General features: G+C 44.7%; 1 protein-coding gene across 2 annotated transcripts in view; it reads left to right on the top strand.

The window, feature by feature from the left end:
* Positions 1-25,518, top strand: part of VWC2L (von Willebrand factor C domain containing 2 like) — a 197,779-nt gene that overhangs the window by 99,978 nt on the left and 72,283 nt on the right. The window contains exon 4 of one of the 2 annotated variants that reach the window (XM_054044203.1): positions 5,133-8,495. The exons of the other annotated variant lie outside the window; for it this stretch is intronic. Coding sequence (XP_053900178.1) covers positions 5,133-5,281 — 149 coding nt within the window. The 3' untranslated portion in view covers positions 5,282-8,495. Of the gene's footprint in view, positions 1-5,132; positions 8,496-25,518 lie in introns of those variants that run through there. 2 annotated transcript variants of the gene reach the window in all.

The following is a 25,518-nucleotide window of genomic DNA, read 5'->3' as shown; positions in this document are numbered from 1 at the left end:
ATGCTTGACTCCGCCTTACGGAATTACTCAGAGGCGATACACTTCTCGTGCTACTGCACTCACGCGTCTCTGCCTTGTTCTTTAAAGCTGCAGTGCAGGCACAGCACTCCTTTAAAAGGACGAGTGAGGAGATCCTGGATGGCCATTGAAAGGTCAAAGTTGTTTGCTACAATGTTAGCTATGACGCTAGCACCACCTGGTAACGACATGATTATTTTTATTATCCATTATTTGTATGATCGCCCAGAGGTTCCAGCTAAGATTGGGAATGCCGTGGGCAGGGCGCTGGACAAACACCTAGTAAGAGACACTTTTGCCCTGAGAAGCTGATAGTCTAAATACACAGGACGGGAATAATCATTCCCATTTTGCAGATGGGGACCTGAGGGACAGAGATGAAATGGCCTGCCCAGAGTCAGCGACAGAGCTGTAGCAGTGCGTGGACTCACTGCTGCAGTGCCTCCTGCTGGTGGTCTCGGGAATTAGCTCTTCCAGCATCTGGAGCACCCTCTGCAGGCCTGTGTCCTGCTGCCGCTTGGCCCCCATGTCCTTCCTGGACCCGGTGCCCTGTTATCGGGGTACTGCCCCTTGGCAGTAACCCCTTTGTCTCAGGGTCTCCCCTCCCCAAGGAACCCCCACCCACTATCCCCACCTCACCTCAGTATAAGGCTACTGCCAGTCATTTTCTAGCCCCGCACCCTGGTGCAGACTGCAGTATCAGTCTACTCATCACCAGCAAGGTTGAGTTTGGACCTGCTGCCTTTGCCTACCCCTGGGCTGCCCCCTGGAACCCCCAGTACCTGTTGGCCTTCTGCTAGGCCACAGCCTGGGACTTTCCAGGCTGGAGCCTCCCCAGCTCCTCTGCCTTTCCCCAGCCTTGCTCCACTCAGGTACTCTGCTCAGGTCCATATCCCTCTCAGAAGCTAGAGGGAGTTTGTCTAGGCACCTGGCTCCCAGCCTCTTATACAGGCCAGCTATGGCCTGATTGGGGTGTGGCCCAGCTGCGGCCGCTTCCCCAATCAGCCCACCTTTTAGAGCTCCCAGCCACCATCTTCCCCCAGGGCTGTTTAAAGCCCTTCAGGGCAGGAGCGAGGTTACCACCCTGCATTGGCCTGCTAAACCCAGGGTTGTGAGTTCAATCCTTGAAGGGACCACTTAGGGATCTGGGGCAAAAATCAGTACTTAGTCCTGCTAGTGAAGGCAGGGGGCTAGACTCAATGACCCTTTGGGGTCCCTTCCAGTTCTGTGAGATAGGTATATCTACAAGAACCAAAAACTGAATGCAGATCTCCTGAGTCCCAGCCCTATGCCTTAACCACAAGAGCTTCCTTCCTCTCCCAACATGGGGTGTGTTACTTTTGAGTACCTTGGCTATACCTTAGCACACCAGAGTCTGCCAGGCAATTGGGGAACAGAGACAAATGCACTAACCTATAGATTACAAGGATGTGGTTCCTATTCGTATGAAAATGGATGGTAGTAAAGTAGCAGATACAGGGTGTATATAATGGCTCTAAATGCTAGCGCGAAAGTCATCAGAGGTGTCTCACTTATATGCTTTTATTGTGACTCTATTAGCGTGGACAGTCGAAGCGGAGACAAAGCTGATCTAAATTTATAGCAGCACTTATTAAAGGGAGGATGACTTAAATGTGAATAATAGCCAAGAAACACCAATTATTCTGCTTGACAACTATCTAAATTACTTCTGGGTAGTTAAGACCAGCAATGTCAAATCTGTGGCCAGTTGTATTTAAACCTGTGAGCTCTGAGGGCTGGTCTACACTGGGGGGGGATCGATCTAAGATACGCAACTTCAGCTACGAGAATAGCGTAGCTGAAGTTGACATAACTTAGATTGATTTACCTCGGGTCCTCACGGCATGGGATCGACGGCCGCGGCTCCCCCGTCGACTCTGCTTCCGCCTCTCGCTCTGGTGGAGTTCCGGAGTCGACGGGGAGCGCGTTCGGGGATCGATTTATCACGTCTAGACGAGACGCGATAAGTCAATTACTACCCGCCGATCCGGCGGGTAGTGAAGACGTACCCTGAGAAGCATACTATCAAGTCCTGGTACTAATAAAGCTAATGAGAGGAAAGAAATAGTTTTCTGATGCTGTAAAAATGCAAACATCTTTGGTATGGAGCCAGACCACCCCATTCCCAGTCATGCTTGTGACAGGCACGGACCAGTAAGTCCTACCAAGCTACATAGTGCATTTCACCTCCTTCCCATTAAATGGATTGCCCCGCTGATTTAGACTCATCTATAATTTAGAGTGCCCAGGCGTCTTGCTTTGCTCATAATAGCTCCAGTTTTCCGGCGAAACTCCTGGGCAAATGTTAAGATAAATGTGTGAAGTTCACCACCCACCTTTTGTTTAATGCGATGCCACAAATGTTATCCCTGCAAATGGATTTGTGAAGGGAGGGGGAGAAGAAAGTTTTGAACTGTATTGCTGCCTATGTAGTGAGGTTAAAGCACAGGGCCTAACTGGAAGTCACTTGAAAGGTTATTTTATTGAATTCATACGTATGGAAATATTTCTGTTGTCCGTAGAATGGAGGGAACCTTTCAAGTAGCTGACCAGTGCAATAGATGCAGTGTTTATATACTTAGGTTTGGGGACAGATTACCAGTTCCACCAATAGTCCCCATTTTTAAGTCTAGGGAATGTCGTGCAAACGGCTAATCTTTCAAAACGCAAGAAACTTGAAGAGCATTTCCAGTGTGTACTTGGGTCTGTCTGTGTACATGTACACTTAAAACTTCCTTCGGTTTCCAAAGGTTTGGCCGAGAAAGGCAGGTGATCCAGTGGATGAGATACTGTTCAAGGAGTCAAGAAACCTGGGTGTTGGACCCGGCTCTGCCACTGATTTATTGTGACCTTTGGCAAGTCACAATAAATCCCTCCCCATCCATCATCTGGCTTGTCTGTTTAGACTGCACGCTTGTTTTGGACAGGGCCTGTTTCTTACTAATGTGTGTGAATAGCACCTACCACAGTGGAGCCCCAATAAAGCAGCTAGGGTGACCAGATGACCCGATTTTTATAGGGACAGTCCTGATTTTAGGGTCTTTTTCTTATATAGGCTCCTATTACCCCCACCCCCGTCCCGATCTTTCACACGTGCTGTCTGGTCACCCTAAAAGCAGCTAGTCAATGTCAATTTGGGAGTTGTGTTGAATGGGAAAGAGCTATTGGTGATGACAGCTTGAGAACAATGACTATATTAACATTTCCACATACACCATGCCAATGGCATGAAATAAACTTTCAATGGACTCTTAACATTGGTATGGTAGGTAGACTTGAGTGCAGTTTTGAAATTCTGTCCTGTGAGAAATTCTGACACTTAAACATTTGTTTTTTGTCCTGATACAGGAGATGTGGCTCTCTTGGGAGCTTGAATCGGTGCCAGAACTCTAACTCCTGTAAGGCAATAGAACCACAATAAGAAAATGCAGTTTAATGTTTGGTTGAATTGATTCAAAAGGAAACATTTGGGGTCATTTCTGACAATGAAATATTCTAATTTGGGTTGAACCAACACAAAATAAAATATTTCACTTTGGCTTGCCCTGATGGAAAATCAATTTTTTTTGGCAAAATCAGTATTTCAGGTTAAAAATAATAATTTGGCAGAAACCACATTTCTCATTAGAAAAATCACTCCATGGCCAATGCCTAACCAGCTCCAACTGTTAGTTAATACTAAAAGCCTGGAATGCAATTGAGCCTCCCCCTTTCACAGTCACTTATATACACGTTTGCAGATATGCATTTTTTTCTTGAAATGTAGATTTAAAATGCACTATGAGAAAGATAAACAAATACATATTGGAAAGAGCTGCTTTCCCTTAAAACAGTGCTAAGTTTAGTTTCGAGATCTGCTCTAGAGCTAGCCTGTGATTCATGTGCTTTGATGTTAAAATATTATTGCAAATTCACTCCAGGTAGTAGGAAAACAGATGCAAAAAAATGTGACTAGAAGACAGTTGATGTTACACTTGACCATAGTTTTGGGCAATACTGAATACACGTGACAATCAAATTTCCCAGATCAGTTTGGTTTAGCTAATTTAACTTCTACAATCAGCTCACCTGGTGATTGGGATAATGCAGCCAACAGTCCTCAAAGAGGCTAAAACTCTACAGCCCCTCACATCTCTGACTTTTCAGCATTGATTTTATTGAGATCTGAGGTTCCGTATTTCACAGTATAACGCTAGTGGGTGTGTATGGGGGAGAAGCATTGCATGTACATAACCAGCCGTGCCATGTTTTATTTGTTGGGCCTTTATGAGCATGAGAAAACAAAAATCCTGCTGACTTCAGAAGCAACTTGGGTTTGAAATTGTCTAATAAAGATTTTTTTTTTTAAGTCCAAGATCAGCAGATTAAAGGAATCCCCTTTACAAAATAAAATCTATAACTAAGCTTGTTTGGGAGACAAATCAATTATGGATGCTGTGAATTATTCATTGTTATCAGGGAACCAGCTCAGGATCCCAGGGACTGATTTTAAGGAGCTGGAGAGATTTATAGTAGCCGCGGGTATAAATTGGCAGAACTCCATTCACTTCACTGGAGCGCTGCCAATTTAGACCAGCTGAAGATTTAGTCCCAATATTTTTCTGCGGTCTTGCAGCCGGTCTAGGAGGAAGGGGACACTGCATTACCAATCAGCTGCTCAGGGGAAGCCTTTGACCGTGACCAAGTATCCAATGAATGGGGAGGGTTGTGAAGGAAGCTAAATGTTTGAAGCTTTGTTTTATGCTTGGAAACCAATTCAGCACTCGCAGGGCGTCTACAAAAACATTATTTAACTGCACAATGGGCACAATCCTCGCCCCATTGAAGTGAATGAGGGTTTTGCCATTGATTTCAATCGGGCCAGGATTTCCTGCCTGGTGCTAATGGACTATGGTGATGTGGGACTGCCTGGTGATTTGAAGGGATGGGGAGGAGTTGTACTTTGGGATGACTTCATCACACTCCCTGCTGGTAACCGATTATCATGTGGTCTAACTCTCAAATCCACCATGTGTCCCGCTCCCCTGCTCTCCTTCCATACACACCCAGCCCCCATTTTAATTTATTTATTTATTTTGTATGTGTGTTTCCAGGTCCAAACTGCTTTGCAGGAACCACCATAATTCCGGCTGGCATGGAAGTGAAAGTGGATGCGTGTAACATCTGTCACTGTCACAACGGGGACTGGTGGAAGCCTGCTCAGTGTTCAAAACGCGAATGCCACGGCAAGCAGACTCTGTAGAGGCAAAATCCAGACCAATGACAAGTCTATTAAAAGACAAATGTAATGGCTTCTACACTGCACATGTTAAACCTCCTGCCAGCTGCAATAGCGTCACCAGCAAAACCTTTTAGGGTTAACAAAAGTGAATATTTTGCTAACAGGAAAGTTCTCTCACACACCATATACAGAATATATATCCCGTAGCTAGATATCTAATCTGCTTTTGCTTGATGGGGACTCAGTAGCTGAGGTTTTGGAAGGGGAAATACCTGCACAAGTTCCTTCACTCATACTTGTAGCTTATCTATCACTTCCTACAGTGTGAATTGCATTTTTGCTGTTGTGATTTTTTTTTTTTTAGCATCTTCCTAAACTTTCTCACAGCCAGGGTCTTCTGGGTCATAAGGTTATGGGTTAAACAAGAATGAGTACTTTTTAAATGTTTAATGATGCTAAAATCATTAAAGCTAAAAAAGAGATGGGAGATGGAGGGATGGATAGATGGAAGAAATCAATCTGGGCTGTAAACTGCAGAAAGGTCGGACCAGATGCACAGATAAAGAGGGATCGGCCACCCGCTAGGAATGCTCTGTCTGTGTTATGCTTTCTCCACCAAGTGGGGACAATCAAGTTGAAGAAATCTACACAATAATCACGACTGATGCATTAAAGCTGTCAATCAAATCACTAAATGATGCCGGACAACAGCAGTAGGTGGATGCAACTTCCTTGATACCGATGAACATGATGGGGAAACACGAACCAAAATAATTTGGAAAATGACACACACTAGGTTTGCAGCCGAGGTTGAAAATGTGCCCCATTTGTCACCCGCCTCAATCAAGTTCTTTGCTTTGGACTGTTTGTAATCACTTTGGATACACGTACATTCCTGGTGTACGTGTGCTGCCTTACACCAGTGATTAGTTTGGCCCTTTGTGGCTTCTGCTAGCATAAACTGTTGGGTCAACATGCGCAGACCCACTGTGAATATGATCAGCATTGACATTAGCCCTCTGATTTGGTTTCAATATGCAGCTTCCCTGAGCTACGTCTGCATTTACCTTATCACTGTGCCACCACCACTCTGCGCCAAACCCTTGTCTCACTGAAGTCGATGGCGAAATTTCACTTGACCTCAGTGAGACCCAAGCTTTGGCCCATTGTTGCTAGTGCAAGTGCAGATCTGAATGCATCTCTGACCAGCCCCCAGTGAAATTTCTGCAGCTGTTTTCTGGAGATTTTTTTTTATGAATTAAAATATGGGATGTGATTAAAAAATGTTAAAATCACAAAACTGCTCTGGAGCACCAGCAGAAATAGTGACATGGACAACTGGTGTTCACAGAGCAAGCTAAACCTGTGCCCTTATTAACATAGATGGTGTGAGCTGTGGCAGAGCGTGTTCTCCTGTCCTATGGACAGTGGACAAGATCTTGTTTCCTGAGAACACTCCTAATGAGCCCCTCACTTTCTCACCATCCCCCAAGGCCTGTGACCATGATGGCCAAGGAACCCATCTGTAAACCCCATTCCCAGGAGATGAGCATGCTCCTCGCACCTCTGACCCTCCTAGACCCTAGCAGCCCAAGAGCAAATGATCAAGTTTAAATGTCTGATCCCTACATGAAGCCCTGGGACTTTTCCCACTGACTTCAGTGATGGGCTACCAGTGAACTAGGCCTGCAAAGACATAGTTCCCACGATTTACAATCGCACTTGTCATACAAGGCCAGACTATTAACTTCCTCTCCATGCGGAGTCATACCTTCCTCCTGTTGTAGCTCAATTGAAGCCAATGGGTCTACTCACGAAGTAAGGTGCTACTCAGCATGAGACAGAGGATCAGAACATCTCCCCCAGACATTACAAGTCTTCCCTCCTAAGAGCCATTCCTAAAATGAACGTGGTGAGGAGTTGGCCCCTTAACTCCTTGAGTAAACTGGTTTCCTTGCGGTACAAATAGCTTTGCCATCCTGCTGACCAGCAAGAGCCCCTTCTGCAGAGCACCGGTCTGCACCAAGGTTGGAACTTTGCTGTGGCAACCATTCATAGATAATATGCACTCTTGAATCATTCACAAGCATCCCTGCGTGATTTATTCATGCCCACACAAAGTAGAGGCAGTCCAGGCTTTCTATGCACGGAGAGACATGGTTTCCTTTGCAGTAAGGTAGCCTAGTGCCAGCTTTGAAATTCACATTCATGGGAATAAAAAATAAATGATGTGGCTGGGGTGGAAACACAAAGCAAACCTTTAGTAGAGCCATGATGTATCCATTGTTAAGAAGCTACAGTATCCTTCTTGGGGGAACGAAAAGAGAACATGCAACTGGGACACCAAGATGTAATAATTCTGCATCAAAGGATAAGCACACCAAGAGCTATGGCAAGGACTTACTAGGGCAAAGGGTGTATACACTGAGAAGCCATCTTCAGAAAGCAGCTACCAACACTGCTGGAGGAGGGCAGCTCCGTGGTCTTTGTTAGCAGCCAGAGAGAGTCTTTTCCTGGCGTCTCACTGCAAGCTATTTACTTTCAGGCTTCGTAGCCCTGACACCTGTTTGTTTATTTTCCTGAAGATGTAACCCGATACTGTGACAGACCTCCTCAAAGCAGTGATACCACTTTACAGTTCTATTATAACCAGGTCACAGCTTTTGAACCATTGGTTGCTTTTTTATTTATGATATTTTGTTAAGACTTTGGACCCCCAAAGCTGCTTTTATTAGAGTCCATGGCAAACTCTTGGGGATGGCTTCTCGGCGGCTTTAAATTAGCACAGTTCCTCTGAAATCACTGGAGCCATGTTGATGTAAACCAGCTGTGGCTCTGGCTCGCTTCGGCGTCAATGGTAGGAGAACCGGATCCTTTGTTTGCAACCAGTCTTTTGCCTCTGTATTCTTATTTCCTCCCCATTTGAGTTTTATTGGGGTCAGCTTCGCAGTTGCCGGAATTCAGCATGGCGCTGTTGAAGTCAGCTACGATTTATACCCGCTGAGAATGTGGCCCATGTACACTGCTACTGTTAAATAAGGGACCATCATATTTACTTGTAACCGGCTAGCTGTCAATGACTAGCCAATTTCAGAAAGCTCTGAACAACAGTGTGCCTGAAAAACAAATGGGACAAACCCCCCACACTTGACTGTAAAAATATGGGGTTCTAGCAACAATATTTGATGTGTAAAAAATATATTATTAAAAATTATTTTGTTAAATATAAAGTGTGTTAACCTGCAAAAAAAATGTTTTTGGTGTATTTTACTCTGCCACTCATCTCCCAAAGTACATGTCAGCTCATCACGCTCCTCCAGTTCCAAATGAAACAGGACAGCCCAGTCTCAGGGATCTCCAGGGGGGTTTTGCTGGAGTAAAGCTGTGCAGACGAGACTGCAGGAGCTCGCCTGGTGGCTGTAAATAGCTGAGGAGATCCTGGATTCTGGCAGAGTAGGTTAAACCACCAGATCCTCAGCTGGTGTAAACTGGCACTGATGTTAATGGAGAGACACTGATTTATACCAGCTGCGGCACTTTCCCGCAGCCTTTTCTTGAACATTCATTTATTTGTTACAAGATGGCTCCTGAACTTGTATGAGCTGTTGTGCCTTTGCCCAACTCTAGCCTACACACTTATGTCCCCAGGTGCAGCAAAGTTAGTATCTGGATCAGTGCATTGAAAGCCCAGTAACTCTAACAATAGGACGGCGAGTAACACAAGACACTAGCTTTGCTCCAGAGGTCTTGTACTGTGATAGCGAGAGCTTGACTGGTCCCAAAATGGTAATAGTCCTTGGCACTTCTCTAGTGACTACCAGCCAAGGATCTCGGAGCCCCTTAACAGACATTAATGGAAAATAATAAAATACCCAGCTCTTAAGGTGCTTTCAAAGGAGGTCAATATCATGATCCCCATTTTACGGATGGGGAAACTGAGGCACAGAGGGGGCCACATGACTGCCGAAGGTCACACTGAAAAGTTACGGTAGTGCTGTGAACACCACCATCCTGACCCCTGGTCCTTTCCTTTAACACCCCACTGCTATCACTCCCCTTGTGGTACCACTTTAAACTTGATGCCATCTAATCAACGTAATAATTTGCTTTCAGTTCACAAAATCAATTTGATACCTACAGAGGGAGATTCACTGTTATTTACCCTAATTAGTAGTTACTCTAATTAATTACAGATTAATCACTGTAGTTAATGTTTGTACAGTGCTTGGAACATGCACAGCACTACACATGCAAAATATTATTAATTAAACTAGACATATCTATATCCCAGGCTATGCTGGTTAAGTGTTTTCTAAAGGCCAGACTCTCATACTACTACTTGCATTGAATCATCCCGTGTTCCGTGAGCAGTGCTATTGATTTCAGTGGGACACCTCGCACAGTAAAGAGCTGCTGGGTGTGAAAAAGGGCTGAAGGAACTGACCCTGTCTCTCGTCCCCAGCCAGTTTAGATGTGGATTGATAAACAATACAGGGACTTTTAACTTAGATTTTTGGAAAATCATTTTGCAGAGAGACCAGGTATTGGGGAAAAAATGGTGTTGCACTTTAAAAGGAGGAAATTAACAAGCTGCTGAATTTAGCAGTCAAGCCGTGCTCATACGAAAAAATGGATATTGCTGCAGGGAGATACAGTGAAACCCATCCATGCTTCTGATCACTTCCAAGAGGCAGTCACCCTCAGGACCTGCCAGTGAGCTACTCTCCTATACTAGGCTACCTGGGAGAGATAGCTCAGTAGTTTGTGCATTGGCCTGCTAAACCCAGGGTTGTGAGTTCAATCCTTGAGGGGGCCATTTAGGGATGTGGGGCAAAAATCTGTCAGGGACAGTACTTGGTCCTGCTGTGAAGACAGCGGACTGGACTTGACTTGATGACCTTTCAAGCTCCCTTCTAGCTCTATGAGATAGGTATGTACAAGGCTAAATACCTTTGAGGATATGGGCCCCTGTGAAAAGCAGGGCTGTGGGCAGCATATTGCTGCTAACACATGGCCCACTCCAGAGGCTGCAGTTGTGTGCTCTATGCCTGCTCAATAGCCACCCTAACCCAAAACTGCCCAGCTGCCGCATGGAAAAGCCATCAATGAACCAGGAAGGCACTGAGAAAGTGCCCAAGGGGAAGTTTTGGATTTGAAAGGCAGAATAAAGTAATACAAGGCCGGTGAGACTGACAGGGAAATAGCAAGGGAGGTAACCTAGGGCCAGGCAGAGACAGGCCATGTTAAGCAGCAGAGACACTTGAGGTAGGCTAATTGAGACTATGTAGCTTGTGGGCAAGACAGCTTTATTGTACTTTGGTTTACCCAGCAACGGACTTTGAAGCAGCGGACAAAGCCAACGTGCCCAGCGCTGTTCCGGTTTGGTAGCATGGAAACAAAGAGCTAGCTTAAAGCCCAGTGCCGCTGATATTGTTATCACAGGTGGCACCAGTTGTTGGTGTTACACCAAGTCTTCCAGGTTAGTGTTCTTAGTGTGAGAGCAAGTTTTGCCTCTTGGGAAGGCGTGATGTGTTAGTTTGGGGTACGCAGGTAAGAGGAAAGTATGGGAACAGCAGGAGAGTTTGCGTTATACCTTGGTTCTGATTAGAGTCAATATTTGAGACAGGGTTGCTCCATGGGAACCAGGCATTGTTGTTGGCCTGAGATGCTTGGAAGGCAGAATTGCCTGCATGCTATTTGACCACCTCATTCCAGGACTGGTGGAGAGTGTAAAGAAAGCCAGTTACACCTAGAACATATCCAGACCCCACATCTCTGAGTTCTCCTCCTGAGCGAAGCTGACCTGCAAGGCCCTGGACATCTGTCACTGCTCAGCAGAGAGGTAACACTGGTTTCACATTAGGCTACCGGGATCAGAAAAACAGATGACAATATCCTGGGTGAAATTAAGGCTTTTGTTCCACAGAACAGAATTGAAAGGATTTCTGTGGCGTGATTGTTAAATTACATAATGGACTGGCAAGAAAGCGCCTTGTACATAGGCTGGACCTGAGTCGCATTTACACTGCGGCCCCTTTTCATGGTGTAGAGGAGCACAAGTGTAAATAAGAACCAGTCCTTCACTTATACATGTCTGAAGTGATTATATACTAGACAGACCCTGACATAACAAAATCAGGCCCAATTCTGTCAGAAGGGTGGTATTTTTCATCCATCCCTCATTTTATGTTGCTGGTGGGTTATTTTTCCCCTTTCTGGATTACTCCTGTTGTTCTATAGTGCCCGGTTGTTCTTCTGCCATTGTTAGTGTGGGAAGGGCTGCGCCAAGAGCTGGTGCCTACATCTAAAGGCTTTGGGCTCGTGCCCGTCTGTAGTAGCAGGGAGATCCATGGTCCAGGGCATTTACATATGTAAAAATACAAGGTGCTTTGAGTTGTGGGTTGTTTCTCCAGTTTAAAAACAAACAAGAGGCAAATGGTGCATTCTAAGAAATAGGGTTCTTGGTCCCGCCCATCTCATCTGGGACTAGAGTGTGTCTTGCACTACAGGCCTTCATAAGCTAGTACGACCTCCCTTTACACACTGGCATGGGAGTAAGACGGTGCCATGGGCTCCTTTACTCCACTCTGAGATGGGATAATGAGCAGGGAGTGGATGGGCAGAACCTTGGCCCTGCCCATCCAATGCACGGCCCAACGCAGCAGAGTCATCCTGGGGCTGTTGTAATGACTATTGGTATGAGGCCAGGTGCGGGGAGGAATTGTACCTTAGTGGGGTATCTAGAGTGACCAGACAGCAAGTGTAAAAAATCAGGACGGGGGCGGGGGGTAATAGGAGCCTATATAAGGAAAAAAAACCAAAATCGGGACTGTCCCTATAACAATAAGGTTATCTTTGAGTCCTAATACCGCACCTTTTGTTCAGGGCTGTGTCTAAAGGCACCATCTAGCCCTTTGTGGACACAGTTGTGCATTATTCCTGTTATTCAATGGACATGGGCATTTGCTGTAGCGATACAAATTCTCTGTGTCACGCAATACAGTGCATGTTCACCACATAGACTAAAAATCCTTCTAATGTGTCTCGTGGTCAGGCTCATCTCACTTAAAGGACATGACCAATTACATGGCTGAATGACTAGTTGACACATACTTAGGCGGTCATCTGTTACAACAGCCATAGACATTCAGCCCTGCTGGCTGGCATTAATCTCCACCATGGACTGCCACCGCTTCACTTTGGCATTGCTTAGGAGTTTCTATGAAAAGGGATTGTCATCCAATTGGTTTCTTGCTTGGATCCTCCAAAGCCCAGATATTTCCAACGCCGAGTAAGAAAGATATTGACTTGCTGCTAGAGCACAACAGCTTTTACCTAGCTTCCCTTTCAGAACGCCCCATGGCTGGTACTGGGCGTCCAAAGGCAGGGTCATGCTCAGTAAACGGGAGCCCTATCTATTATGAAATACAGGTGAATGGAATGACTGCGTGCGTTCTCACACTGCAGGTCACAGTCAGTAGCTGCAAGGTAAGTTTGCACCAATGTAGAACTCTTGTCACATGTGGAGAACCTCACCACCACAGTGAGACATTGGCCTAGAGCCTCAAAAGGTATTTAGGTGCCTAACTCCAGGCACTTAAATACCTTTAAGGAACTGTGCCATTGTTCCTCAGACTTCCTCATCAGCAAGAGTGGTGCAGTCACTGACAGCCCTTAAGTCTTGGATTCAAAGAGGACCCATGGAAAGCCGGTGGGAATTGCGTGCTTAATTCCCTTACACTCATTCAAAAATCCCAGGCTAAGTGTCTGCTCCCATATGGAGCTGCATAGTGAGGTGGCCATGGGCCTGCCTCTTGCCCCTCTCTTTTTGAGTGAACAGGGAGCAGTGCTTGAGGGGATACACGCTGGGGAGGATCTCAGGATCTGGTCACAAACTGTCCCTAGCTGATTAGCCACAAAATCCTTCATCACTAGTTAGAAGGTATTTTGCACAGTATTGTACAGTAGTCTATCTGCCACTCTTTTCTCTGAGCAGTTTCAATACTATAGCGGTACAGCACAAAAGGATACACCTGCAGTCATCTCAGCAACGCAGAGCGTGACCAGCTCATGTTAACATCCCTGTCCAGCTAAATGTTTGAATAGCCATGGAAAAGGAGCGTATTCCAGTACCTTCAGAGAAAGTAGTGCAGCCTAATGGATAGGCTAGTCATAAGGCCTGGATTCTGGGCCCAGCACTGCTAATGAACTACTGAGACAAGGTGAGTGGACCAACTTCTGTTTGTGAGAGAGAGAGACAAGCTTAATTATTTTCCCCACCTTGTCGCTCTACTATCCTGGGACCGACATGGCTACACCCACACTGCATAATGACCTACTGAGTCACCTTGTGCAAGTCACCGGGTCATACCTCTGTGTTCCCACCCCTCTATTGTCTGGCTCAGCTACCCAGGCCCCAGTTCAAGAACACACTTGAGCACATGATTAAAGTTAAGCGCATGGTTAAAATACAGTCTTGACTAGGGATGCTCTCCTGAATCGGGGCCTAGATTGCAAGCTCTTTAGGGCAGGGACTGTCTCTCAGTATGTATTTGTACAGCACCTTGATCTGGGTTAGACGCTAGCGTAATACAAATAGGGGGAGATTTTCAGAAGCACCTAAGGGTTTTAGGAGCACAAACGCCATTGAGTCCTCCCCCATAATAAATGCTAATAATAATGTAGTCCACAGTGAGTTTTATTAACGATTTTCCAGGACAGAAAGAGTTAAACTGTGATTTTTACCTTCCAGTGAGCTGTCTAGTCTCTCCATTTGTATATTTCCAAAGATAAGCACACACGTCTCAATGTATTTATTTATTTTAATATTTTGTGGTTCTCTTCCCCTTTTAATTAATCACAGCCCTGGGCCAGGCAGATCCATTAACTACTCTTAGGCCTTTCAGAGATATAGTTGCAGATGCAATTTAATTTCATCTGCAACTATATCATGATCGATAGCAATTAATAGCATCTCTTCAATCTTGTTGAAAGATTCATGTGGGGCTCCCAGCATCTGCCATCTCAAGAGAAAGGTGTCTGAGACCTGTTATTAGATCCAGGAGCACGGCCCGGTCTTTCTCCTCTAAAGCTGACATGCATGGCTCAATTTTTTAGTGCCTGATTTTCAGTGAGTTTTCTGCACCTGCAATTGTGCCTTGCTATGAGTTGTGTATGTCCATAAACCCAAGGGGGAGAGGTATCTCTAATGTGAATGCAGGGATGTTCCAGTGGGAGGTCTGGGGATCTGGACAGCCCTTTAGGAGCTGGCATAGTCAGCAGATGCTGCTCAGATCCATCTAGCAGCTGTGGAGAGGCTGGATTGTAGCCCTAAGATCCAGCATGCCCAAGGGCCAGTGCAGGAACTCGAGTGTCACTCTCAGTCTGGTCTCTGGTTCCCCCTTGCTCCAGAGGGGCAGCACTTGCCTGCCCTCTTATTGTCACCGACTACTGCCCTTTCTGAACGGGCTCCAGTGTGCAGGCTAATGGAGCCAGCGCTCTGCCCACCCCTCTCCCACTTGTGCGAAGCCCTCCTCTCAGCCCTGTGGATCCAGGGCTGTGACCAGCCCCATGCAGTGGGGCCAGGGGGTTCAGACAGCTCCCTCCCCTGCATGGCAGAGCAGCCAGGTTCATGATTAAAAGATGGCAGCGAGCCAGGTTCAGAACCGGCAGCAAGGGATCAACTCCTCTTAATGCCTGTTACAGCGTAGGTCTCATAACTGCTCTGGGAAGAGTTGAGGGGATAGAGGGGGAACACCAGGGGCTGAGGGGATGGAAGGGCAGCATGGGGGCATTGAGGGGACACACGGGGAGTGCAGAGGGGGAGAGAGGTAGGAAGGAGCTGAGTGGAGAGAGAAGAGAGCACAGGGTGAGCTGAGGGGATAGAGGGGGAACACCAGGGGAACTGAGGGATGGAGCCAGTGCTGAGGGGGTGGAAGGGCAGCATGGGGGCGTTGAGGGGACACATGGGGAGTGCAGAGGGGAGAGAGGTAGGAAGGAGCTGAGTGGAGAGAGAAGAGAGCACAGGGTGAGCTGAGGGGATAGAGGGAAGTGGGGGGAGTTGGTGGAAAGCATAGGACATTGCTTGGGAAAATGAAAAGAGAGACAAAGGTGGTAAAAATGGAGCTGAGGACAGAGAAAGGAGAGATTAACAAAGGAGGGGGGGTTGTGGGAGAGAGAGAGAGAGACAGACGGTGGGGGAGGGTGTGTGGGAGATAAGTAGGATCTTTACAGAAAAAAAATGATTTTTTCATAAGGTTGATAAGTAGAGAAAATGAGTCTGAGGGAAAACATGACCACTGAGAAATTGCAGCAAAGTCACACAGGGACCTAGGTGATAGGAAGAGCGACAGGGAAACCCCACAGGGAGCTGGTCAGTTATTGCTTTCTTAATTTAAATACAGTTTGCTTTATTCAAACTTTTCTAGCTGTAACGGGCTCCGGTTTCCTGTCCCCCGAATTGGTGTGTGCATACATCTGCTCTCGCCTCTTTAATGAGAACACCTCGCATCTCCTTCAGTCCCAGGGGCTTTGCCTCACAGTATTGTCTGTTTTCAGAGCCTTATTAATATGTGGTTATCTAGAATTTGAGATTATTTTCCCCACACTCCTGTGGAAATCCATCTCTGCTTTGTATCACCTGCAAAGCATTATGAGGCATATTTCATCCTCGTATAACAGCATTAGAGAGGCACTTATTGAAACAGGCTAAGACTGGAACAAATTGGAGTTGCAACTCCCTCCATCCTTCCCTCAGCCACCACCAACCGCTATCAGCACCCAGACTGCTGATTATCAATGCCCCTGAGTCAGCAGCGTGTAATTGCTTCAATGGCACATAATGACTTGAGTTCCATTTTACTTGACCTTCTTGAGGATCGAGCTGTCGGCCCAATCAGCAGGGAGGCCAGAGCCACTGCAGTGAAAGCTATTCAGCGATGCGTCTGAAAAACATAATAAAGCAACATGTATGCGCACAAAGAGCAAAGTCTCACTATGTACCTTCCATCCACCAGATAGCATGAAAGACTATAGTTCCATTTACTGCTCGTTAAAGGGAAAAGACAAAAATACATACAATCAAGGAGAGACAAGGTGGGGGAGGTAATATCTTTTATTGGACCAACTTCTGTTGGTGAGAGAGAGACAAGCTTTTCAACTCACCAACAGACATTGGGCCAATCAAAAATATTACTTCACCCACATTGTCTCTCTAATATCCTTGGACCAACACGGCTACAACAATCCTACATACTACAGTCATACTCAGTTAAACCAGCCTGCCTTGCAAGGCACTGAAGGCTAGCACCCCCCTGACCCCCCTCCCCCAAAAAAACCCCAAGGAGATACAGTATATCACGATTCTGATGTCATGAAGCTAAGTGCCTATAGTGTCTTGTTTAAAAGCTACAGCATATTCATCCATTTACCAGATTAGATAGATAGATAGATAGATAGATAGATAGATAGATAGATGGGGTGGATGGGGATAGATAGATAGATAGATAGATAGATAGATAGATAGATAGATAGATAGATGGGGTGGATGGGGATAGATAGATAGATAGATAGATAGATAGATAGATAGATAGATAGATAGATAGATAGATAGATAGATAACAAAAACCTTAAAAGAGTCTAGTATGGGACTCAGAAAACCCCAAGGGTAGGTGTTCGGTGCTTGCCAAAAATCAGGCTCCTCTAAAGGCATCCAAAAATTGCAGCACCAACAAATAATGCAGTTCATGCCATCTGCCACCACTGCTTATCAGTGTCCTATAGATAGCGGTGAGTGGCACAGTAGTTGCTGGAGTCAGCGTATACTCACTCTTGCCATCTCTGCTTGCTCCCCAGTGGATTCCTGAGGTGTTAATAACAGATAATGGCCCTCAGTTCATGAGAGGCTCATTTTGGCACTGCTCTTTCATAGGTCAGTTCAGCCACAGCCTGCCGATCCCTGACTATACACAGATGGGTTAGCAGCCAAGACAGAACCAATAACAAACAGGTAAATAAAGGGGAAAATGTGGAGTTTCCCAATTTGTGGTGCGCATACCACCGGTTGTCCATGAGCTTGTTGGAAGTGGGACACTAAAAACTCTTTTTAAAAATAACCCACACCCTGTCCAGTTGTCACACACACTGCAGCACACTAGAAAGGCCCATGACCCACAATGCATTCTCCTGATTGCTTTCAGCCGTAACAGCCGCTGACCATGCTGGCAGAGCAGAGGTACTTAGTGGTGTGCTCTACACAGTGGCTGCGCAGACGGATGCTGTACTCACCTCGGGCACACAGCTGGGTGGCTTTCTGCTAGGCCCAGCCTTACTCAGTTCGAGCTACTGAGGTGAACGGGCAAAACACACCCAGCTCTCCTCTCGTCCAGAACAGGGCTGGCTCTGAGCAGCCACATGCAGCCCTGAGCTCAGAGAGTCCCCACACAGGAAGCTGCTGCAGGGGACGCATGGGGAAGAATTCCCTCCTGTCGCTGCAGGAAAGTTGAGGGGTGGTGATGCTTGCTCAGGTGCATAAAAAGCCTAGGCTCAGGAGAGTCACCTGACTTTTCAGCTGCTGGATGCAATTTGAGCCTGCGCCTAGCAGAGGGAGCAGTTTACCCAGCATTGCAGACAGCCCTGCTTGGGAGGGAGCCGCTGAGGCGTAACATGCTGCCAGACACCCAGCTAAGTCTTTCCCACCTCCACCCTTCTTTAAGCCCCCTGCCCTGATATACATGCACATCCCCTACCAGAACGTTGTGAGGAGGTTGTGAAGGCTAGAACTATAACAGCGTTTAAAAGAGAACTGGATAAATTCATGGAGGTTAAGTCCATTAATGGCTATTAGCCAGGATGGATAAGGAATGGTGTCCCTAGCCTCTGTTTGTCAGAGGGTGGAGATGGATGGCAGGAGAGAGATCACTTGATCATTACCTGTTAGGTTCACTCCCTCTGTGGCACCTGGCATTGGCCACTGTTGGTAGACAGGATACTGGGCTGGATGGACCTTTGGTCCGACCCAGCACGGCCGTTCTTATGTTCTTAAACACCTGCCTTTTATATAAACACAGCCCTCCACGAGAACCCCACCCTCCTGCCCTGTCACACACGTGTTCCCTTCTCATTAACTCTACATTTTGTTTTCCCCATCAGCTACTCAAAACACTTCGTATTTTGCTTGATTGAAATTTGATAAAAGGGAAGCTAAGTGAACTGTGGCTCATCAGTGTTCAACAAAGAGCCAGCTCAGAATGAACAGGAGCTGCACACTTTCATTAGACATGTTTAAAAGCGGCAGAATGTAGTTCATCGACAGGCACCCAAACGTATCAATGTCATTGTGCGACATAGTGAATTGTTCCTGGTAATTTGTGTATCAGGAACACCAAGTAATAATGGCTGCTTCACTGTGTTTCTTTTTGATGCACTGTCTAAATACCTGCGCGGTTTAATGTTATAGTGGAACATTTTAGCCTTCCTGAGGCATTTATTTACTATTAGTAGCTGAAAGCCCATGCTAGCGCATGTGTCTGGCAGATGGGACCACCATCTGGGCCCTCTCCCTCATACAACCAATGAAATTGTGGTATGCAAATTCCCTGTAGACTAAGGGTGCTGATTGGTTGAGTTCTCGCTGCTATCACAAAGGTCTAGGACTCTTGCCTTGGCATCGATATATGCCTTACTGTAGCTTTACATGGCACAAGTGTCGTTCGTAAAGTCAAAATGGCTGAGAACTTAAAAACTGGAAAATAGCAGATTGTGATTCCCAGTTATGATTGAACCCAGTGATAAACAAAAAGAGCTCTGAACCATATTGGTAGCTGTTTCCATCGCTTCACAACGACTCAACAGATAGTCTAGGGTTCAGTGTGACATACAAACAGAGGGGGCATCTGGAATTACTTATGTTGGCCTGTGAAGGCCTAAAATAAATTTGCATAAAAGAAGAAATTTACATATGTTATTTCTAACATAAATTCTTTAAAGAAAGTGGTATGCGAAACAATACAATTTGGGCCTCTCTATGCAGTGATTAGACTATTGCAGCGCATCTCATGGTGCTTTATTAGGCTCACCGGTCTACAGACTAATGGGTGGATAGAAAACAAAAATTAGTGCCAGGCTCTAACAAGTGTCTGGACCCAAAGTCAATCAACCCTGGAAAAATTACAAAAGACTCTATATAGTAGGAAAGTAGAACAGGAAAAATACTGTGAGTGCTACACTTATACCTTCAATGTAAGTAAGAGAGACTTCGATTTCAAGTAAAAAAGGGGTAGCAACATATGTGGTTGTGATGATAGTAGCTATGCTGGCGTCACCAAGGTCATACTTAGGCTTGGAAGGATTAGATTTTTTATTGGTAAATGTCAGTAAACATCGCTTTCATGGTACACATGCGCTAGTCATTTATGGTGGTTGGTTTGTTGATCTTTTGTTTTAATTGCATGTGACTTTTCTTAAAAGAAAGGCGGTGGGCACAAGAGGACTTTAGCCACTGGATTCATGGCATACTTTCCTAACCCAGTATAAACTCTCCTAACCCTGATGCTTATAAGGTGATGAGGGTTGCATTCGTGTCCTGTCACACCAGGATTACAAGGCGAAGCAGGTGCTTAATTGCTTTTATAATACACCTTTTCTCATTTCCCCTGCACTCTGCTCACTGACCCATCTCTGCTAGGGTCTCTGAGATGCTTCAAACAGCTGCCATTTAAATATCTCAACCGGCCACCAAAATGTTGCCTTACTGCTTCATAGGGATGCACTGAGAAGAGAGCTGGGGAGGGGGGTCTGGCCTTTAGATTTGTTTCAATAATATAGCCTGGTAGCTCAATAATAATAGCTCAATTATAGAAAATGTTTAATTAATTAAAAGCGTCTCAACTATGTGGAATCTGGTATTTAAAAGGCCACTATCAAGAGATTTTTCATAATTTTAAAAAAAGGTTACACACTGCTTCTCTGTTTATGCCCCCCCGCCCATGAAAGCTTCAATGGTATCTGATTGATACTGATGTCACCCATTCCTTAGTTGTGCTGACACATAGTATTATTTCAGGGTTGTCCAGGACTGGGCTTCCTGGCAGTGACTTATGTGTGCTTTGAAAAGCAGCCTTGTCACAGAATTATATAGATTTTGGCAAACAGTGTTCCTAAAAAGAACGTGTATAATAGAAAGATTAAATAGTTTGAATTTAAAAAGTTGGCACGCTTCACCTAAGAGATACTAGGCTATGACATTAGAGTAGTATGATAGAACTGGATTATAATAATAATCACCTACTGTGAGGTTCACGTTAAGAACGTAGGAAATTCCAGACTGCATGTCCAACTGTAGTCATCACTGGCTGATTCAGAAGGTGCAAGAAACCTAGTAGCATGGAGGTATATGATAACTTGAACAGTGGAAAATTTCTCCCTAAACCTTATTAGTTAGAGGTTGACTGAAACATGATAAATTATAGCCCTTCCAAAGCAAAATAATAATAATGTTTTTAAGAGTGGACCATTAATTAATTAATAATTAATAACTTGGTCTTAATAACGTGTTATTATTACTATGTGGATGGCTTGATGGATTCAAACGTTATCTGCTTGCTTCATAATAACAATCCTGCTGGGGTCCCTGGATGTCAGCTCTGTTTCTGTATTGCCACTGCATTTTTTTTTTTTTACCATTAAAGCTTTTTGAGACAAAGAACTTCCCAGGAGAATTTCTCATCAGTCGCACAAAAAAATATCTGAAATGGAGTTGGCACAGAATTGTAGCAGGCTAATAGAATGGTTTCTGTCTTGTCTGCCCACATAGCTGTATACATGTATTTTGAAGGAGGGGGGAAGGTACCAATATAAATATGTGTGCAACAAATAATTCTCTCCCCTATGTGGTGAAATGCTCGTTTTTCAGTCCATTAAGTTCAATTTAATGTATATAGCACATGTCCAGAATCAATGGGATCGTGAAGGTTTCATTTTTAATTTTACTGAGATGAAATTCAACATACTCCTTGCTAGTGCCGGTATTTATGTAGCAAAGACAACAGGCCCCACAGGAAGCATGAGGCTAAGGTTAAAGCACTTCTAAGTCAAGATGCTATAATACCCAAAGAACAAATTTTCCATTGTTTTGCATCTTCTGGTATTTTATTGGCATGAGAGGAATTTGAGAGCAAAAAGGGTGCACTGGGACCTATTTCAGTTGCAGATGTATAATTCTTGTCTTTAAATTTCCCCTAACTTCCACTGGATTCAAGGTTACTGTGCTGGACTATTAAAGTCCTGTAGACATTTGCTAATTTTATAGCTAGCCAAATAACACAGTGCATGATTGATTTCCTTCCCTCCCCTTTTCCTTTGAAAAAGAAGCACATTTACCATCAGGGTGTGAAGCCCCACAGAGTAGCTCGGCCCACACAGCATCACAAATCTATCCTGAAACACGCTACTTATATTGGTAATGTTGACAACAATATATTAAAGGAGGGCTGCATACCTTGATAAGAAGGTAACAACATTTACAAATGGGTTTTATAGCCAGTGTTCAGCCAGCACTGTTCACAAGAAAAATGGCAGTCTCTGATTCAGACAAAAATGGCATCAGCATTGCGCCATCTTAGATATAAACCAAGGTTTTGCAAAGTGGAAGGGCAAGGAGCTCAGCATCACTTTAGTGGAACTGTAGGTGGAATGGCCACTCAAGGATGAGGGGTGGGTTCATAGAGACCATCAGAGCGGGCATAATGTGGGTCAACCAGGGACAAGTCAAGGTAGCCAGGTTGATATGGAACCCAAACTTTCCACCACACACAAGTCAGGCAAACAGCTGTGAACAGTGTTCCAACCTACAGGCTAGAGTAGAGGCTGTAGGCGGAGGGGTGGCAAAAAAGGTGTATGCCCAGAACTTTCTGAACATCAGGCCTCTTTATGGCATCTTACGTTGGACACCCCAAAATTGAGGCACCCGAAGTATCTAGTTGCTTTTGAAAATCTTGGCTTTAACAGTTGGCTTGAGTTTTGATGGCTCTTCTTGCTAGAGCAACAGGAAGTCTCTCACACTAGGTTCCTCCCACAGGCATAGGAAAGGGCTCAAACATGTTGAGACAAGTGAGCAGTAAGGTGGCTTATTGGGAAATAGACACTGTCTGAAGTTAGTAGCTGTAGTCTCCTAACATGAGCCACATTGAGCAAGCCAAATTTGGCCATTGTAAAATGGCTGAGCTGGCGAAACATTCAGATAGGAACACCGTTGGGTTGCTCCTGAGGCGATGCAGTACTTCGGGGCGACATGTTACACTTGAGTGAGTATGGTTGCAATGGCACCTGCTGAGTGCTCACTTGCTGGACCTTCCAGGGTTGAGTGACTCTGGGAGCCAGGCCCAGAGTGTCACAAACTGAGCTTCCAACCCCTGAGCCATCCCATGGCAGTAGCCACTATTGAAAATGTGACCCTTTATATCCCGGTGATGATCAGATGTGCCCAGTGCTGAGGGTCACCCAGCCTGTTCTAGGTTGTTTTGTAAATGTGCACTATGCCTGCATCCCAAGGTGGGGTAGTATTTCCTTGCACAGCTGTGGCAGGGCCAGACACTGAAAGCCAATGGGACTTAGGATCCTAAGTGCCTATCACTTTTGAAAATGGCCATCTAAGTCACTAGAAATCAAAGGGAAGTAGGTGTCTAAATACCTTTAAAAATCTGAGCCTTAGTGACTTCAGCACCCATCCTGCAAACTCTGGGGCTGGCATCCTGCGAGGTGCTGGCCATTCTGGCCCTATCCAGCAAAGCACTGAAGCACACACTTAACTTTAAATGCATGAGTAATCCCATGAAAGCTAATGGAGCTACTTGCATGCTTATAGCTGGTCACAAACTTAAGTGCTTCACTGGAGCAGGCCAGAACACTCAGCATTCAGAATCGAGCTCTTGCTTAATTTTATACATTCCAGTGGGAGAAGCGACACTCTAAAAGTTAAACAGGTGCTTACTGTCAGTCTATTTAGTACACATTGGTTCCTTGCCTGCTAGAACAAACAAAGATGATTTGTTTAAATCTCCTTATACAAGAGAAAATGATTGAATACATTGCTGGAGGTACAGAGAACACATTCCTATGTGAACTCAATTCTTTCACCTGGAATTAAATGTGTAAGAGTTTCACTGCATGCATAGCCTTGGCACCAATTATTACACGACAGGCATTTATGAGGGTCAGATTATCCTTTTTCGTTATTTGATACATTTTCTGTTGTGTAACAGGATTTATCGGAATTGATGTGTGGAGCAGGTTCATTTGTTACATGGTTTATTACTCACCTGTTCATTTAAGCAGGTTCACCGTATAACTGGGGCTCTTTAGTACTCTGTGTCACGTTTTCCGAGCTGGAATAAAAATAGGCATTGGACTATAATACATCGGCACAGCTTTTCCATCTCTATGAGGCCCAAGGACATCAAAAGGAGGAAATTACTTTCACTCTCGAGCCAATGCATACAGTGGGCTCAATGGTCAGCAATTCTGGGGCGCTGCTGTAAGAGGCGCTGGAGCTGTCACAGCCTCTCTCTTATTATTAAAAGCTACTAAAGGCTCTGTTATGAAGAAGCTAACACTTGGGAGCTGGGTTCAGGGAGAGAAAAGAAATTGAGCATTTTAGAAAACAAGAAAGTATTAAAATGTTCTTTCATATGGCTACAGGGCCTGGGGAACAGACGTGATGGCACGAAAGTTAATGAGGCTCACAGTTACCTCGGATAAAATCAGATTTTTAGGGCCAGATCTGGCATTGATTTCAGGGGGGGCGGGCGTGGACTCTTAAACTCAATAGAAGCAATGCTAAGAATCTTCACATGAAGAACCTGTTTCTACAGGTCATATGTTAATATCCCATTTTCTACAATTGAATTACTTACAAGCAGAAATGTTACAGTATCCTAATGCTTCATTTCTTATATACATTGGTGTTAAATAACATATGTCAAGCTGAGACACAAACCTCAAAAAACCTGTGTCCTGATCAAAATGCTAGGGTGCGGATGTAAACCTAGTCATCTTCTGTAGACTATTGTTATTCTGGTGCATCATGTATATCAAAATGATTAGGGCTGAAAATTCAATATTGATATGATAGATCACATCAAAATATGGACTGAGTTAGATTATTATTAAATTAGTATGTGGCCTCTGAAAATTCCCAAAGAGCAGCAGCTGGTATAAAAATCACATTACTATTGATGCAACATATTATGGTTTGGATTATTATTATTTTTATTAACAGATTTTTCATCCTTCCTCTGCTATGGAAAGCCCATGAGATAAGGTGGATACATAATAGCAAAACAAGAGCTTTATTATCTGGGCTAATGCAGATCATTTACAAGAACAAGAGGCATTAATAAAGTTCAAGGATTAGCCATTTGCAGGAAACTGTGTTTCATATAACCGATAGGAAAAGCTCACTTTCGGGAGGAAAATGCAGTGTTAAACAAAAGTGATTTGCAAGCAAAATGGTCCGGCCATATATTATAAAACTAATAAAAGTAACAAATATGCAACCATGTAATACAGGGAATTTTTTTTTTTTTACAAGCTTGGTCACAAATCACTTGTGCTTCATTTCCCATGGTTCATGGTGCATATATTATAAACCATCTCACAACAACATTATATCTTTATATTACTTGGTTTCTTCTGACAGGTAGTTTATTCAGATTGTTTACTTTCTACAAATAACACGTCATATATTTTCCCTTCTCTGCAGTCTTTTTGCTTAATAAATCACTTTTGAACTGCTAAATAGTATTTTTTTTTAAATCCCTGGATCTCAAAGCATTTTACAAATGTGGACAACCATTTTTATTCCATTTTACAGATGGGGATACTGAGGAACAAAACGCCAGATTTTCAAGTGCTGAGCACGCACAGTTTGGGACCAGCTTTTCCAAAGAGCGCAGTGCCAAACAACTCCCAGGGAGACATGACCAGTTTTTCAAAAGAGCTGAAGACCTTTTCTGAAAAACTGACTACTGATTTGGGCACCAAAATAGGAGCTGAGCTCTTTTGCAAATCTGGCTGAGAGAGTTTAACTGATTTGCCAAAGATCACAACAGTAGGGTTACCATACGTCCAGTTTTTCCCGGACATGTCCAGCTTTTCAGCAATCAAACCCCCATCCGGGGGGAATTGCCAAAAAGCTGAACATGTCCGGGAAAATGCCAGCCGGGTACTTCCCCTCCTGCGGCTGCTCTGCTCCTCCCCTGACT

Source organism: Malaclemys terrapin, chromosome 11, assembly GCF_027887155.1.
Source record: "Malaclemys terrapin pileata isolate rMalTer1 chromosome 11, rMalTer1.hap1, whole genome shotgun sequence".
In the NCBI taxonomy this organism is placed as follows: Eukaryota; Metazoa; Chordata; order Testudines; family Emydidae; genus Malaclemys; species Malaclemys terrapin.
The sequence above is the reverse complement of the archived record's forward strand: the minus strand, read 5'-3'. Positions and strand labels throughout refer to the sequence as shown.